This window comes from Macaca nemestrina, chromosome 10, assembly GCF_043159975.1.
Source record: "Macaca nemestrina isolate mMacNem1 chromosome 10, mMacNem.hap1, whole genome shotgun sequence".
Lineage (NCBI taxonomy): Eukaryota > Metazoa > Chordata > Mammalia > Primates > Cercopithecidae > Macaca > Macaca nemestrina.
The window spans coordinates 22895725-22913404 of NC_092134.1; the positions used below are offsets into that span (position 1 = coordinate 22895725).

A 17680-nucleotide genomic window follows, 5' to 3' on the forward strand; every position below is an offset into this window, starting at 1 on the left:
CTAGGAGTTCAAGACTGCAGTAAATTATGTTGGCATCACTGCATTGCAGGACTCCAGCCTGGCAACTGGGCTCTGCAGCCTGGGCAACAGAGCGAGACCCTGTCTCAAAAAAATAATTACTGGGTCATATGATAACTGTGTTTAACGTTTTGAGGTACTTTCATATTGTTGGAATAATGTTTCAAAGAGATATTTTCATTGTCTTTTAGTGTCTTCCATCTGAAATTGAAGTGAAATACAAAATGGCTGAATGTTACACAATGCTAAAACAAGATAAAGATGCCATTGCTATACTTGATGGGATCCCTTCAAGACAAAGAACTCCCAAAGTAAGTTGAATGTTTGTGTGTTTTTCTCCTCAGCCCTCCTAACCTTGCTCCCTCCCTCCATGTTTTCTCATGCATTAAGGAGTCCATCTGAACATTTTACCCATGATTCTAATTCTCATTTTCTTCCTCTTCATGGAGTGGGGGACCCTGAAAATTCAGCTGTTGAAAATGATAACTGGAGAATACCACACATGCTTATTCTTTGGTTTTTTCTTTTTTTCTTTTTTTTTTTTTTTTTTTTGAGACGGAGTCTCGCTCTGCCGCCCAGGCTGGAGTGCAGTGGCCAGATCTCAGCTCACTGCAAGCTCCACCTCCCGGGTTCACGCCATTCTCCTGCCTCAGCCTCCCAAGTAGTTGGGACTACAGGCGCCCGCCACCTTGCCCGGCTAGTTTTTTGTGCTTTGTAGTAGAGACGGGGTTTCACCGTATTAACCAGGATGGTCTCGATCTCCTGACCTCGTAATCCGCCCGTCTCGGCCTCCCAAAGTGCTGGGATTACAGGCTTGAGCCACCGCGCCCGGCCCTTTTTTTCTTTTTTAATGTTTAACTTAGTATTTTTTGAGACTGAGTCTCACCGTCACCCAGGCTAAAGTGCAGTGGTGTGATTCTGGCTCACTGCAGCTTCAACCTCCCAGGCTTAAGCAATCCTCCCACCTCAGCCTCCCAAATAGCTGGGATTACAGTTGCAAGCTGCCACACCCAGCTAATTTTTTTTTTTTTTTTTTTTTTTTTGAGATGGAGTTTTGCTCTTGTTGCCCAGGCTGGAGTGCAATAGCATGGGGGCTCACTGCAACCTCCGTCTCCTAAGTACAAGCGATTCTCATGCCTCAGCCTCCCGAATAGCTGGGATTACAGGCACCTGCCACCATACCAGTCTAATTTTTTTGTATTTTTAGTAGAGATGGGGTTTTGCCATGTTGGCCAGGCTAGTCTTGAACTCCTGACCTCAGGTGATCTGCCCACCTTGGCCTCCCAAAGTGTTGGGATTATAGGCGGGAGCCACTGCGCCCAGCCAATTTTTTTTATTTTTGGTAGAGACAAGGTTCCACTGTGTTGCCCAGGCTGGTCTCAAATGCCTGGGCTCAAGTTGTCCTCCCACTTTGGCCTCCCAAAATGCTGGGATTATAGGTGTGAGACAACACTCCACGCCTATTTTTTATTTTTGTTTTGTTTTTTTTGTTTTGAGACAGTCTTGCTCTGTCTCCCAGGCTGGAGTGCAGTGGTGCAGTCTTGGCTCACTGCAGCCACCACCTCCCAGGTTCAAGTGATTCTCCTGCCTCAGCCTCCCAAGTAGCTGGGACTACAGGCACCCACCACCACCACCACCACTCCTGGCTAATTTTTGTATTTTTGGTAGAGGTGGTGTTTCACCATATTGGCCAGGCTGGTCTTGAACTCCTGACTTTGTGATTTGCCTGCTGCAGCCTCCTAAAGTGCTGGGATTACAGGCGTGAGCCACCATGCCTGGCCTTTTTTTTTTTTTCTAGAGGGAGGTTCATTCTTGTTGCCCAGACCGGAGTGCAATGGCACAATCTCAGCTCACTGCAACCTCCGCCTCCTGGGTTCAAACAATTCTCCTGCCTCAATCTCCCGAGTAGCTGGGATTACAGACATGCGCCACCATGCCCGACTAATTTTGTATTTTTAGTAGAGACGGGGTTTCTCCATGTTGGTCAGGCTGGTCTCGAACTCCTGACCTCAGGTGAGCTACCCGCCTCGGCCTCCCAGAGTGCTGGGATTACAGGCATGAGCCACCGCACCCAGCCCCTCTCTCTCTCTCTCTCTCTCTCTCTCTCTCTCTCTCTCTCTCTATATATATATATATATATATATATATATATTTTTTTTTTTTTTTTTAAAGATAGTCTCCACTGTGTTGCCCAGGTTGGTCTCAAACTTCTGGGCTCAAATTGTCCTCCCACCTTAGCCTCCCAAATTGCTGGGATTACAGGTGCGAGCCACTGCACCTGGCCTCTTCGTGTTTTTGTTTTTAAGTGAAAGTGAGTTTACTAATAAAATAAAGGAATAAAGAATGGCTACTCTATAGGCAGAGAAGCCTTTGATGTTTCTTATTATAGGAAATAATGATTTATTTGTAAAACACTTCCAGGTGGTAAACATACTTTTTTAGAACTTCATTTTTTGCCCTCCATAGGTGTACCCCTTTGGTAATGGGGGTGGTTTTATTCCTTTGTTTTGAAACTTAATACTGTAAGATTCTTTTATCCTTATTTATGTGTAGAATATGTCTTTGTGTTTGATTTGGCAGCATATTACAGTGAAGAAAACACCTTTAATTAAAATTAAAATATCTGGTGTCTAGTTTGAGTTTAGGGCATACAAGCTGTGTGCAGTGCAAACTTGGGCATGTTACTAATTTGTGAGCTTTACTACTTTTTTATTTATAAAATGAGAAGAATAGTATTTTTTCTGTTAGTTTTATAAATGCTGAATAAGTTCATGAATGTGAGAATATATCAGTATTTAATATTCTAAGAATACTATCATGTCTCCCGCCCTGCTCACTTTATTGAAAAACTGTTTTGTGCAACTTTTGCTTAATAATAAGGAATTTTATAGGTAAAATGACGTGTGCATCCTCCTGCCTTTAAAAGATAGGAAATCTAAGCAGTAGGGGCCTGGTGTATTTTAGTTAGTGCTTCTTCATCCAAGTCTTGCTGAACTTTAAAAGTAACCAAACTTGATGAGAACATGTTTAAGCACCTCCTCATATTAAGGTATTATTTACTGTTTTCTGAGTTTTTGAAGCTATTTTTTCAGTATGATTTTGGCTGCTGTTAAAAACACTTGAAAGTTTATTATGAATTAACCTCTCTCATAATAAGCTTGGATGTTGTATACCAAATCCTGTTCTGGTAACCTATGAAAGTCTTCTCTTACTCCAAGAATAATCTTTTTGTACAGATAAAGAATGTCTGCTGCAGGCTGGGCGCGGTGGCTCAAGCCTGTAATCCCAGCACTTTGGGAGGCCGAGACGGGCGGATCATGAGGTCAGGAGATCGAGACCATCCTGGCTGACACGGTGAAACTCCGTCTCTACTAAAAAATACAAAAAACTAGCCGGGCGAGGTGGCGGGCGCCTGTAGTCCCAGCTACTCGGGAGGCTGAGGCAGGAGAATGGCGTGAACCCGGGATGTGGAGCTTGCAGTGAGCCGAGATCTGGCCACTGCACTCCAGCCTGGGTGGCAGAGCGAGACTCCGTCTCAAAAAAAAAAAAAAAAAGAATGTCTGCTGCAATACTCAAGGTATCTTCCTTTTGTAAGAAACCTTTTTTTTTTTTTTTTTTTTTTGAGACGGAGTCTTGCTGTGTCGCCAGGCTGGAGTGCAGTGGCACGATCTCGGCTCACTGCAACCTCCACCTCCCTACCTCAGCCTTTCGAGTAGCTGGGACTACAGGTGCACACCCCCATGCCTGGCTACTTTTTTGCATTTTAGTAGAGACAGGGTTTCACCATGTTGGCCAGGATGATCTCGGTCTCCTGACCTCAGGTGATCCGCCCGCCTCGGCCTCCCAAAGTGCTGGGATTATAGGTGTGAGCCACCATGCCCGGCCAAGAAGCCATTTTAATTATAAACTTTGAAGGATACTATTCCTTACCTTATTAGAAATATACCATAATCTCCTTCCAAATGACTTGTGGATATTTGTAGGAGTTTTTTTTGGAAAATAGTAATGGCAAAGCATCTCAGCTTTAATAGCATCCACTGCTTGATTTTCATTGCCATCATTCTTAGAGCAACTGTATGAGTCTGCATTTGTCAGTAGTACGTATCCTTCATTCTGTAGTGCTCTTATAGCTAGGAGCAAAGATGTGTGCCTCGAACATAAACCTTTAACATTTACAGTTTTTCTTTCTTGTCCGTTAGGGAGTTAACTGGCTTCTCAGTCTGTGTAAAGGACAAGGAAGTGAGTCAAAATATGTCTAAATGAATGTCTGTTAATATATGGTAAACATCGCCACACATTCCCTCACATTTTATTTATTTATTTATTTATTTATTTTTATTTTTATTTTTTTTGTTTTGTTTTTTTTGAGACGGAGTCTCGCTCTGTCGCCCAGGCTGGAGTGCAGTGGCGCGATCTCGGCTCACTGCAAGCTCCGCCTCCTGGGTTTACGCCATTCTCCTGCCTCAGCCTCCTGAGTAGCTGGGACTACAGGCGCCCGCCACCGCGCCCGGCTAATTTTTTGTATTTTTAGTAGAGACGTGGTTTCACCGTGGTCTCGATCTCCTGACCTTGTGATCTGCCCGCCTCGGCCTCCCAAAGTGCTGGGATTACAGGCGTGAGCCACCGCGCCCGGCCTCCCTCACATTTTAAAGGAAAATTTCAGTGTTAGATTATTAAATCTTGGTAAATGTTCACATTTTAAGAGTAAACATACCAACATAGAATTTCTTACTCAGTTTTTAGAAAATGATGACTGCTTGTTTTTATAACTGGTGGAATGTGGCTTTATGATGTTCTTAAGTGAGGATCTATTTTTAAAATAGTTGACTTTTTTTTTTTTTTTTTTTTTTTGAGATGGAGTCTCGCTCTGTTGCCCAGGCTGGAGTACAATGGCATGATCTCAGCTCACTGCAACCTCCGCCTCCTGGGTTCAAGCGATTCTCCTGTCTCAGCCTCCTGAGTAGCTGGGACTACAGGCGCATGCTGCTGCACCTGGCTAATTTTTTGTGTTTTAGTAGAGACAGGGTTTCACCACGTTGGCCAGGCTGGTCTCGAATTCCTGACCTTGTAATGCACCCGCCTTGGCCTCCCAAAGTGCTAGGATTAGAGGCGTGAGCCACCACGCCCGGCCAATAACTGCCTTTTTCTTTTTTTTTTTTTTTTTTTTGAGACGGAGTCTGGCTCTGTCACCCAGGCTGGAGTGCAGTGGCGCGATCTCGGCTCACTGCAAGCTCCGCCTCCCGGGTTTACGCCATTCTCCTGCCTCAGCCTCCCGAGTAGCTGGGACTACAGGCGCCCGCCACCTCGCCCGGCTAGTTTTTTGTATTTTTTAGTAGAGACGGGGTTTCACCGTGTTAGCCAGGATGGTCTCGATCTCCTGACCTCGTGATCCGCCCGTCTCGGCCTCCCAAAGTGCTGGGATTACAGGCTTGAGCCACCGCGCCTGGCCTATAACTGACTTTTTCATTAGGTATTACTCAAAACTCATTCTTTTAAAGTGACAGTCAAGTAGCTTAAAGGAAATTTTCATATTTGTTGAGACAGATAGTCCATCAGTCATAGTTTGTTAATATAACCAGCAGTCAAGAAAGGATCTTAGATTTAACTTTTTATTCTTTTTTTTTTTTTTTTTTTTTTGAGACGGAGTCTCGCTCTGTCACCCGGGCTGGAGTGCAGTGGCCGGATCTCAGCTCACTGCAAGCTCCGCCTCCCGGGTTCACGCCATTCTCCTGCCTCAGCCTCCCGAGTAGCTGGGACTACAGGCGCCCGCCACCTCGCCCGACTAGCTTTTTGTATTTTTTAGTAGAGACGGGGTTTCACCGTGTTAGCCAGGATGGTCTCGATCTCCTGACCTTGTGATCCGCCCGTCTCAGCCTCCCAAAGTGCTGGGATTACAGGCTTGAGCCACCGCGCCCGGCTAGATTTAACTTTTTATTCTTTACAAGTATTGACATCAATCCTGGAGTTTTCCTTTAAGTATTTTTCTTTGCATTTTCAAAATAGTAGCCTAATACGGAAAATCTGAGGCCAAGTAAAAAATAGTTTTATTTTTAGTGTTTCATTATTCCATTGTTTGAATTAGTGTGAATTAATGCTATATTAGATTGTTTTATGTAATGTAGGTCTATAATTGCAACAGATGTTCTTTATCTTGCAACAGATGTTCTTTATCTTCAGAGCCACTCTTTCTAGTAAATATCTGGCGTACCAAGCCACAGATAATCGAAGAGATTGGGGGTAGACCTTTTTTCTTTTGTGCCCTCACACTGACTGCTTCCTTAGGTCAATGATCTAGCAAATACTGTTGTGTTTAAAATCTACTAATTTTGCCAGACACGGTAACTGACACCTGTAATCCCAGCACTTTGGAGACCGAGGTGAGCGGATCACCTGAGGTCAGGAGTTCGAGACCAGCCTGGCCAACATGGTGAAACCCCGTGTCTACTAAAAATACAAAAAAATTTAGCTGGGCATGGTGGCGGGTGGCTGTAATCCCAGCTACTCAGGAGGCTGAGGCAGGAGAATCACTTGAACCCAGGAGGCAGAGGTTGCAGTGAGCCGAGATGGCGCCATCACACTCTAGCCTGGGTGACAAGCGTGAAACTCCATCTCAGAAAGAAAAAGAGAAAAAATCTAATTTTAAATTGGAATATTGTGTTTATCTGTGTACTATTAGGAAAGTCTTTTATCACTTGCCTATAACTTCTGCATTCTTTGGAACTTTTAGATATTCTTTTTTTTTTTTTTTTTTTTTTTTGAGACGGAGTCTCGCTCTGCCGCCTAGGCTGGAGTGCAGTGGCCGGATCTCAGCTCACTGCAAGCTCCGCCTCCCGGGTTCACGCCATTCTCCTGCCTCAGCCTCCCAAGTAGCTGGGACTACAGGCGCCCACCACCGCGCCCGGCTAGTTTTTTGTATTTTTTAGTAGAGACGGGGTTTCACCGTGTTAGCCAGGATGGTCTCGATCTCCTGACCTCGTGATCCACCCGTCTCGGCCTCCCAAAGTACTGGGATTACAGGCTTGAGCCACCGCGCCCGGCCGACTCTTTTTTTTTTTTGAGACGGAGTCTCGCTCTGTCTCCCAGTCTGGAGTGTAGTGTCACGATCTCGGCTCACCGCAAGCTCTGCTTCCTGGGTTCACGTCATTCTCCTGCCTCAGCCTCCCGAGTATCTGGGACTGCAGGCACCTGCCACCACGTCCAGCTAATTTTTTGTGTTTTTTTAGTAGAGACGTGATTTCACCGTGTTAGCCAGGGTGGTCTCGATCTCCTGACCTCGTGATCCACCCACCTCGGCCTTCCAACGTGCTGGGATTACAGGCGTGACCCACCACATCTGGCCAGAACTTTTAGATTTTCTTGAGTTTTTCCAGTTGCATGTTAGGTAGGATTATTTTAATTTAGCTTTATGAATTACATATTTAAATTATGCTAAAATGCAGCTGTCTGCACTCACTGGATTTAAATAGTGTAGCTGATTTTTGTAGCATTACTTTAGTGAGTTAGACTGTACCTACGGGCCAAAGCCTTAAGTGTTAGGCTAGAGTCTAGCCACAAGTCGAATTGTCAGAGAAAAGCTAAGTATTACACTTCTTTATCTGTCTTTCTGTATCATTTCCTTTTTAGGAAAGACTGATCTGATCCTTCTTAACTAGCTATGTCAGGAGTTTCTCACTTTCTTATGTGAGATAGTTCATCTTCTGTTTTAAGATCAAGAAAGAATCAAGTTAACTAGCATTCTCTACCATTTCTTAAATGAATGTTCCAGTTTCCAGAGGGCAGCGTCTTTTGTTCAGATATTACTGGGCCTTGTGGGAAGGAAATGTGACTTTCCTCTTAGGGATGGGAGGAGCTAGGGAAAGGAAAGGTAGTAATTCTTTCTTTTGAAGAATGGGGTCAGTCTCCCTTTATTTGCACAGGGTTGTGGGTAGATTTTCCAGTAAAAAGTAAATAACTGGTAATGAAAATTAGGACTTCTTCATGGTGAGAGATTTTCTTTGCAGTATACACTTATTTTACTATCTGTTGTTTGTGTTTATACAGATAAACATGATGCTGGCAAACCTGTACAAGAAGGCTGGTCAGGAGCGCCCTTCAGTCACCAGCTATAAGGAGGTGCTGAGGCAGTGCCCATTAGCCCTTGATGCCATTCTAGGTAGAGATATTTTCTGCCTGTTTTCATGGCATGTTTACTGTCAAAGATAGTAGTTCTCAATCTTGGCTGTACATTAGAATAACTTTATTTTTTAAAAGTTCCCCTCCAGAGAGTGATTTAATAGGATTCTGTTGTCACATATTCAGTCACGAAATACTTAATCATGGTTTTTGGCTGGGCACAGTGGCTCACACCTGTAATCCTAGCACTTTGGGAGGCTGAGGTGGGTGGATTGCCTGAGCTCAGGAGTTCAAGACCAGCTTGGGCAACATGGCACAACCCCGTCTCTACTAAAAATACAGAAATTAGCCAGGCATGGTGGCACATGCCTGTAGTCCCAGCTCCTCGGGAGGCTGGGGCATGAGTATCACTTGAACCCAGGAAGTGGAGGTTGCAGTGAACTGAGATTGTGCCACTGCATTCCAGCCCAGGGGGACAGAGCAAGACTCTGTCTCAAAAAGAAAAGAAATACTAAAATATGTTTTTTCTGTCATGCGTTGCTCAGAATAGGGAAGCAGTTGCCTTTTAGCCGAGGGAAAACATAGCTCGTTGCTCCTTGCATGTGGAAGAGAGATATCGTGCCTTACTTTCTTCTGCTTTTTGTTGGTTTAGGCTTGCTGTCCCTTTCTGTAAAAGGGGCAGAGGTGGCGTCCATGACAATGAATGTGATCCAAACCGTGCCTAACTTGGACTGGCTATCTGTGTGGATCAAAGCGTATGCTTTTGTGCACACCGGTGACAACTCAAGAGCAATCAATACCATCTGGTGAGAGCCACAAAGTTAATTCAGTGTTTTTGAGGCCTTTGCTTGTCTGGAATTCTGGTGTATCTGAAGTAACAAAAAGAAAAATGAGATGCTTCTCTCTTGGTGCTGCAGCCAGTCTCTGGGATGTGTTAGTCTTTTACACTGAATGGTCCCAAATATAATCATGTAATCATCTCTGTTGGAGACCTGTAAAAATACAAATCTGACTGAGTTTAGCTCTGCACCTGCATAGGTAGTAACCCTTGCGAAGCAAAGCCGGCTACCTTGGTGTGTCATTTTTTTGTTTTTTTCGAGACAAGATTTCTCTCTCTCTCACCCAGGCTGGAGTGCAGTGGCATAGTCACAGCTCAGTGTAGCCTTGACCTATCAATCTCCTGGGCTCAAACTATCCCCCTGCTCAACCTCCTGATTATCTGGGACTACAGGTGCACGCCACCACACCCAGCTAATTTTCGTATTTTTTTTTGTAGAGATGGGATTTCACCATGTTGCCCAAGCTGGTCTTGAATTCCTGGGCTCAAGTGATTCTCCCACCTGGGCTTCCCAAAGTACTGGGATTATAGACGTGAGCCACTATGTCTGGCCTTGTGGAAGAAAATCATTTTGCACTCACCAGAAGCTTAGTTTATTGCAACGTCTAACCTGGCTTGCCTTCTTGGGACTAGGGATTTTCTTTATATTCAGATAAAGTTCAAGGACAAGAAGAGGCTTGGGCTTGTGTTATGCAAAGTCATTTACTTGAGTAATAAATAGGTGTCACTTGTGAATGACATTACTTTTAACACCATGTAGCGTATGTTGTGTTCTGAAGAACTGCCACCACAAAGTTAATTTGTTTGTACTGAGAGATTTCTGCTTTATTCTGTATTTTTGCTATCCTGTCCTATATAACTTTTTTAAAGTCATAAGCTTAAAGTTTTTTATTATGAAGACTTTTATATTTATGCAAAAGAAAATACTATCTGTATGACCAATCATCCAGATTCAACAACTAAATCCAGATTCAACAACTAAGAGGATTTATAATAGATTTAAAGGTTCAGTGTTTAATAAATATCTTAAAGTTCACTAGAGAAAAAATCCTTATTGCGAGATAACGTGGACCTACTGGGAAGCTTAGCAGATCTGTACTTCAGAGCCGGAGACAATAAAAACTCTGTCCTCAAGTTTGAACAGGCACAGATGTTGGATCCTTATCTGATAAAAGGTAAGTAATTCTTGGGGCAGGAAGACAGTGGCTGTTGTTGAGGGGGATCAGAGATAATAGGGAGAATATGCAGCATGAATGCTCGATACCAAGTTTCATAGAAATAGTGTATAAAACTTATAGTAGTCTTTTAGTTTTTTTAGGTCATGACACATGTTTCTAACACTTAGGTAATTCCATTTAAGCAGTTGTTTTTGATTGAATTCAAGTGTCTTCTCCCCACAGATCATTATTTGGCTTTTTTTCTTTTGAGGGGATCATAGCTCCTCCTTATGACTTACAAATTTATGATGTGCCTGACTGAGAATTTGGATGGCATCCCTAAAACCATAATATCCTTTTAGGGAATTTTGTTTTACCGTATCCTTAGTATAATTAAAAAGGAATAAGAAAGGGATAAGGTGATTAAAGACAGTAATTAGGCGTGAACAACAGAAAAATCACTGATCTTAAAAAAGATTGCAGGTGACAGGTAATCTTCACAGGGACCTCCAAGAGATGGCAGTTGGGACACTGGCAGTGAGTACTCAGGAATAGTGGGAAATAAGGTCAGATAGATATGCTGTCTATTTGTAAAGGCCCAAAAAAGGCCATCAGAAAAACAAGGCCTTGTGACAATAAACAGTCTTGTGAGCTCTTAACCCAGGGGAATGGCGGAGCTAGGAAGGGGCCATCCCAAGCATTTAGATGAGGAAACAGATCTAGAAAAATGGATTTGTTTGCACAAGATCTTCCTCTTGCCTCAAGTGCTTATTCCTCTTCTGCAAGCTCCCTGCACCCATGATGAAAATGGTGTTTTAGAAATACTAGTCTGGCAGCAGCTGGCAGCTTGGAATCTCAGACCAAGGCCCAGGAGCCAGCAGGAGCATTGTAGTAATCTTGGCTTGAGAGGAATTTTCATGGGAATCTGAAGGGGGATAACAAGGGATGGAAGAGAATGGTGGCAAGAGATAGGTAACAGTGAGCATAGGTCCCTTTTTATAGAATGTGGGTGAGAATAAAACGGGGGCTGGGGAGAGGCAGTGATTTTTTGTTTGCTTGTTTGTTTGAGATGGAGTTTCACTCTTGTCGCCCAGGCAGGAGTGCAGTGGCACAATCTTGGCTCACTGCAACCTCCGCCTCCTGGTTAAAGTGACTCTCCCACCTCAGCCTCCCGTGTAGCCAGGATTATAGGTGCCCGCCACCACACCCAACTAATTTTTGTATTTTTTTAGAGGAGACGGGAGTTTCACCATGTTAGCCAGGATGGTCTGCAGCTCCTGACCTTAGGTAATCCACCTGCCTCAGTCTCCCTAAGTGTTGGGATTACAGGCCTGAGCCACTGTGCCCAGCCTGAGGCGGTGATCTTTTTTTTTTTTTTGAGACGGAGTCTCGCTCTGTTGCCCAGCCTGGAGTGCAATGGCCGGATCTCGGCTCACTGCAAGCTCTGCCTCCCGGGTTTACGCCATTCTCCTGCCTCAGCCTCCCGAGTAGCTGGGACTGTATACAGGCGCCCGCCACCTTGCCCAGCTAGTTTTTTGTATTTTTTAGGAGAGACGGGGTTTCACCGGGTTAGCCAGGATGGTCTCGATCTCCTGACCTCGTGATCCGCCCGCCTCGGCCTCCCAAAGTGCTGGGATTACAGACTTGAGCCACCGCGCCTGGCCGAGGTGGTGATCTTTAATGAACTACATTTTGGATAGAACTACAAGTTTTTTGGGAATAGGCCAACTTTTTCTGAGACTGACTGGCTTTTCAGCAACATGTTTCTGATGGTCTAGAACTCTTGAAAGAGAAACCTTACTTGATGCCTTTTTTTGGGCCTTTTCTGGTTGGGTTGGGTTCGGGTAGCTGTATATCACGCCACAGGAGAGAGGGGCAAACACTTCCTGAAAATTGCAGGCTTTCAAATTGTGAGGTAGGTTGTTCTGCTCCTTTGTTTTTTTGTTTTTTTGTTTTGTCTTTTTTTTTTTTGTGAGACAGAGTCTCACTCTGTCGCCCAGTCTGGAGTGCAGTGACGCGATCTCGGCTCACTGCAACCTCCACCTCCCGGGTTTAAGCAGTTCTCTGCCTCAGCCTCTTGAGTAGCTGGGATTACAAGTGTGTGCCACCATGCCCAGCAAGTTTTTGTATTTTTAGTAGAGACAACGTTTCACCACCTTGGCCAGGCTGGTCTTGAACTCCCGCCTCGGCCTCCCAAAGTGCTGGGATTATAGGCGTGAGTCACCATGCCCAGCCTCCTTTGGTTTTTGGTTTTGTTTTTGTTGTTAGAGACAGGGTCTCACTCTGTCACTCAGGCTGGAGTGGCTCAAACATAGCTCACTGCAGCCTTGACCTCCTGGGCACAAGCAATCCTCCTGCCTTAGCCTCCTGACTAGCTGGGACCAAAGGCATGTGCCACTGTGCTTGGCTAATTTTTTTTTCTTTTTATTTTATTTTATTTATTTACTTTTTTAGACATAGTCTTACTCTGCCGCCCAGGCTGGAGTACAGTGGTGTAATCTCGGCTCACTGCAGCCTCCGCCCTCCGAATTCAAGCAGTTCTCCTGCCTCAGCCTCTCGAGTAGCTGGGATTACAGGCGCCTGCCACTGTACCCAGCTAATTTTTTGTATTTTTAGTAGAGACGGGGTTTCACCATCTTGGCCAGGCTGGTTTTGAACTCCTGACCTCGTCATCCACCTGCCTTGGCCTCCCAAAGTGCTGGGATTACAGGCATGAGCCACCACGCCTGGCCCTTCTTTTTTTTTGAGATGGAGTCTCGCTCTGTAGCCAAGGCTGGAGTGCAATGGTGTGATTCGGCTCGCTGCAACCTCCGCCTCTCTGGTTCAAGCGATTCTCCTGCCTCAGCCTCCTGAGTAGCTGGGATTACAGGCACACGCCACCATGCCCAGGTAATTTTTGTATTTTTAGTAGAGATGGGATTTCACCTGTTAGCCTGTTCTCGAACTCCTGACCTCGTGATCTGCCTGCCTCAGCCTCCCAAAGTGCTGGGTTTACAGGCATGAGCCACCACACCCAACCACTTGGCTAATATTTTAAAATTTATGTGGAGAACAGGGTCTTACCATATTGCCCAGGCTGGTCTTGAACTTCTGGGCCCAGGTGATACTCCTGCCTCCGCCACCCAGAGTGCCAGGATTACAGGTGTGAGCCACCATGCCCAGCTGGGTTTTGCATTTTCTTTTTTTCTTTTTTTTTTTTTTTTGAGACAGAGTCTCAGTCTGTTGCCCAGGCAATGCAGTAGCGTGATCTCGGCTCACTGCAACCTACGCCTTCCTGGTTCAAGTGATCCTCCTGCCTCAGCCTCCCAAGTAGCTGGGAGTACAGGCGCGTGCCACTATGCCCAGCTAATTTTTTGTATTTTTAGTAGAGACAGGGTTTCACTGTGTTAGCCAGGATGGTCCTGATCTCCTGACCTCATGATCCACCTGCCTTGACTTCCTAAAGTGCTGGGATTACAGGTGTGAGCCCCTGCTCCCGGCCTGGGTTTTGCATTTTAATAGTCACTTTGTAGGAAACTGGAAATAGTAGTGGGAGGAGCCTGTGATGGTGGAAAGGGCTTAGCCTCTGCAGGAGCTGGGGCCTCAACATGGGGTCTGATATTGGGTGCTACTCCTGTATGTGGGACCCCTGCTTCTCTGCTTAAAACACCTCTTCTGTGTCCTCCTTTTCTAGGAATGGATGTATATGGCTACCTATTGGCACGAGAAGGGCGGCTGGAGGATGTTGAGAACCTTGGATGCCGCCTTTTCAATATCTCTGATCAGCATGCAGAACCGTGGGTGGTTTCTGGGTATGATTATGCCTTCTTTCTCCCCAGTTGTCAGTAGATTAAGAGATTGTGGTTGCTCCTGAAGAGAATATAAATTGAAAGCTCAGGTTTAAGAGGTAATCGCCTGGCCAGGCATGATGGCTCATGCCTGTAATCTCAACACTTTGGGAGACTGAGACAGGCGGATTGCTTGAGGCCAGGAGTTCGAGACGAGCCTGGCCATCGTGGCAAAACCCGTCTCTACTAAAAATACAAAAGTTGTGTGCGGTGGCTCACGCCTGTAATCCCAGCACTTTGGGAGGCCGAGGCGGGCGGATCACGAGGTCAGGAGATCGAGACCATCCTGGCTAACACGGTGAAACCCTGTCTCTACTAAAAAAATACAAAAAATTAGCCGGCCGCGGTTGTGGGCGCCTGTAGTCCCAGCTACTCGGGAGGCTGAGGCAGGAGAATGGCGTGAACCCGGGAGGCGGAGCTTGCAGTGAGCCGAGATCGCGCCATTGCACTCCAGCCCGGGCGACAGAGCGAGACTCCGTCTCAAAAAAAAAAAAAAAAAAAAAAAAGATTTCCCCTTAAAAATAAATATTTAGTGGATTTTTTGGTTTGTTTTGCTTTTCTACTAATATCATAGGTTAAAACTGTAAGTGTGGTTTGGAATAAGGATTATGTTCAGGGCCTTCAATATGATTTTTGGATGAAGTTTCTTTGTAGTCTTCTCTTAAATAACTTCTGGGGTTTTTTTGTTGTTTTTTTGTTGTCTCCAGCTGTCACAGCTTCTATAGCAAACGCTACTCACGGGCCCTCTATTTAGGAGCCAAGGCCATTCAGCTGAACAGTAATAGTGTTCAAGCTTTGCTACTTAAGGGAGCAGCACTTAGGAACATGGGCAGAGTCCAAGAAGCAATAATCCACTTTCGGGAGGCCATACGGCTCGCACCTTGTCGCTTAGATTGTTATGAAGGTAAGATAGAAAACACAGGTGAATGGTATGAATCTGTGGGTGTGGCAACAGTCCTCAGACGGAAGGTTTCATTAGGCCAGCACTTCCCAAACTCTGTTAGAATAATCTGGGGAAGCTGGCCGGATGTGGTGGCTCATGCCTGTAATCTCAGCACTTTGGGAGGCTGAGACCGGGTGGATCACGAGGTCAAGAGATTGAGACCATCCTGGCCAACGTGGTGAAACCCCGCATCTACTAAAAATACAAAAATTAGCTAGGCATGGTGGTGCACGCCTGTAGTCCCAGCTACTTGGGAGGCTGAGGCAGGAGAATTGCTTGAACCTGGGAGGCAGAGGTTTCAGTGAACTGAGATCACACCACTGCACTGCAGCCTGGCAACAGAGTGAGACTCCCTCCCAAAAAAAAAAAAAATCATCTGGGGAAGCTTTTCAAATCCTGATGTTGCATCTCTCCAATGTAGATGGAAATATATGGAGTTGGGAATAGACATTGACATTTCTGGAGGTCCCCAGGTGTTACCAATGTGCAGACAAGTTTGGGAACCACTGCACTAGGCATTTTACATTTATTTAGGGCTTTCAATGGATTTGTCACCCTGTACTTTCAGAATCCATTTTTTCTGATTTTTTTTTTCTGGTTTTTGGTGAGGGGAGAGTTGGGATGGGGTTTTTTTTTGTCCTCCCACCCCTCGCCCCCATCCAGTGTGGCATACTCATTAATATGAATCTCTCTGTGTCAGGCACCATGCGAGATCGCTTAGTTTGCCTATTTTTTTTTTAATTCCTTTTTTTTTTTTTTTCCGAGACAGAGTCTCACTTTGTTGCCCAGGCTGGAGTGCAGTGGCACAATCTTGGCTCACTGCAAGCTCCACCTCCCGGGTTAATGCCATTCTCCTGCCTCAGCCTCCTGAGCATGTGGGACCACAGACTCTCAGCCACCACACCCGGCTAATTTTTTGTAGTTTTAGTAGAGATAGGGTTTCACTGTGCTAGCCAGGCTGGTCTCAATCTCCTGACCTCGTGATCTGCCCACCTCGGCCTCCCAAAGTGCTGGGATTACAGGCATGAGCCACTATGCCCAGGCCTTGTTTTTTTTTTGAGACAGAGCCTTACCCTGTTGCCCAGGCTGGAGTGCAATGGCATGATCTTGGCTCACTGCAACCTCCACCTTCCAGGTTCAAACGATTCTCCTGCCTCAGCCTCTCAAGTAGCTGGGATTACAGGTGCCCACCACCACACCTGGCTAATTTTTGTATTTTTTAGTGAGATGAGGTTTCACCATGTTGGCTAGGCTGGTCTCGAACTCCTGACCTCATGATCTCCCTGCCTCAGCCTCCCAAAGTGCTGGGATTACAGGCATGAGCCACCACAACCGGCCTATTTTTTTTATTTTTATTTGAGATAGAATCTCACTCTGTCGCCCAGGCTGGAGTGCAGCCATGCAATCTCAGCTCACTGCAACATCTGCTTCCTGGATTTAAGTGATTCTCCTGCCTCAGCCTCCTGAGTAGCTGGGATTACAGGCGTGCACCACCACACCCAGCTAATTTTTGTATTTTTAGTAGAGGCGGGGTTGCACCATGTTAGCCAGGCTGGTCCCAAACTCCTGGGCTCAAGTGATCTGCCCACCTCGGCCTCCTAAGGTGCTGGGATTACAGGCATGAGCCACTGTACATGGCCTGTTAGGCCTATTCTTTTTTGTGGCCATCTTACCTTGGGCCAGAGTTAGTACTCATGGGATAACTCCACATCCGTATGATAGTGTTGGCTTTGGGAATGGGTCTGTTCATTGTGACCTCCAGAGTGGGCACAATCGGGGCCCAACTTTGTTTTGTTACGTAATATTTTAAGTTCATGTGAACTGACCCTAGGAGTTCAAAGGACCTGTGCCAGCTTCAGCAACGTTTGGTGACTCAGCCACAGACATTAAAATAGATCTTACAAGATGCAGTTCCTCCAAAACATATTTTTATAAGCACTTAAAAATATACCGAGGAGTCTAGGAGTGATTTGCTCTTAACAGGAAGATGAGTTCAAATTTGAGAAATAAAATTTGGATGTTGGGAAAGAGAACAGATCTGCTTATATAGCCAGAGAGCTATGCCTCTGGATTTGTTGGGGGGAAAGAGGATTGTCTTTGTTTTTAAAGAAGCTCCAGCAAACTAGCCATTGATTTCAGATTAACTTCTTGATCCTGAAACTGTAACTTCCCTATCTTCCCAGCTGCTGTTATCATGTTAATTCCATTATACTGCATGCTTATTTCACCAGAGATCAGGGATGCAGTTGAATAGCCTGTCCTATAATATTTGGACAGCAGATGTTTCCCAGTTGGCCAGTGAGGCTTCTTAAGCTGCCATTTGGAGATTTGGGTCAGGGCAACTCTGACTACACCCTTTGAGGTTTCTTACAGTTTCCAGTGGGAGCTTCCTTCTTTTGCTGGTAGAGGTTTAGGTTAGGCAAGTGCATTCTGTTTTCTTCTTAAGCTCCAGTAGGGCTTTAGCAGGGAATTAAAACTATTCAATAAGTAATTGCAAACAACTGTGTGTGGAATCCAGCATGGATTAAGAGTTAGGTAGTTGGCCAGGTGTGGTGGCTCACGCCTGTAATCCCAGCACTTTGGGAGGCCGAGGCCAGTGGATCAGCTGAGGTCAGGAGTTCGAGACCAGCCTGGCCAACATGGCGAAATACCATCTCTACTAAAAATAGAAAAAAATTTAGCCATGCGTGGTGGCACACACCTGTAGTCCCAGCTACTTGGGAGGCTGAGGCAGGAGAATCGCTTGAACCCAGGAGACATGGGTTGCAGTGAGCTATCACCACTG

General features: G+C 45.5%; 1 protein-coding gene across 8 annotated transcripts in view; it reads left to right on the forward strand.

Annotated features, from left to right (window-relative positions):
• LOC105493734 (anaphase promoting complex subunit 7) overlaps positions 1–17680 on the forward strand; it is a 35880-nt gene that overhangs the window by 12686 nt on the left and 5514 nt on the right. For 7 of the 8 annotated variants that reach the window (XM_071071121.1, XM_071071123.1, XM_071071125.1 and 4 more), the window contains exons 3-8: positions 210–329; positions 8059–8170; positions 8783–8936; positions 10001–10143; positions 13799–13916; positions 14660–14856. In XM_071071121.1, the coding sequence (XP_070927222.1) occupies positions 210–329; positions 8059–8170; positions 8783–8936; positions 10001–10143; positions 13799–13916; positions 14660–14856 (844 nt within the window). The remainder of the gene's footprint in view (positions 1–209; positions 330–8058; positions 8171–8782; positions 8937–10000; positions 10144–13798; positions 13917–14659; positions 14857–17680) is intronic. The other variant, XM_071071127.1, reaches the window with a different exon arrangement.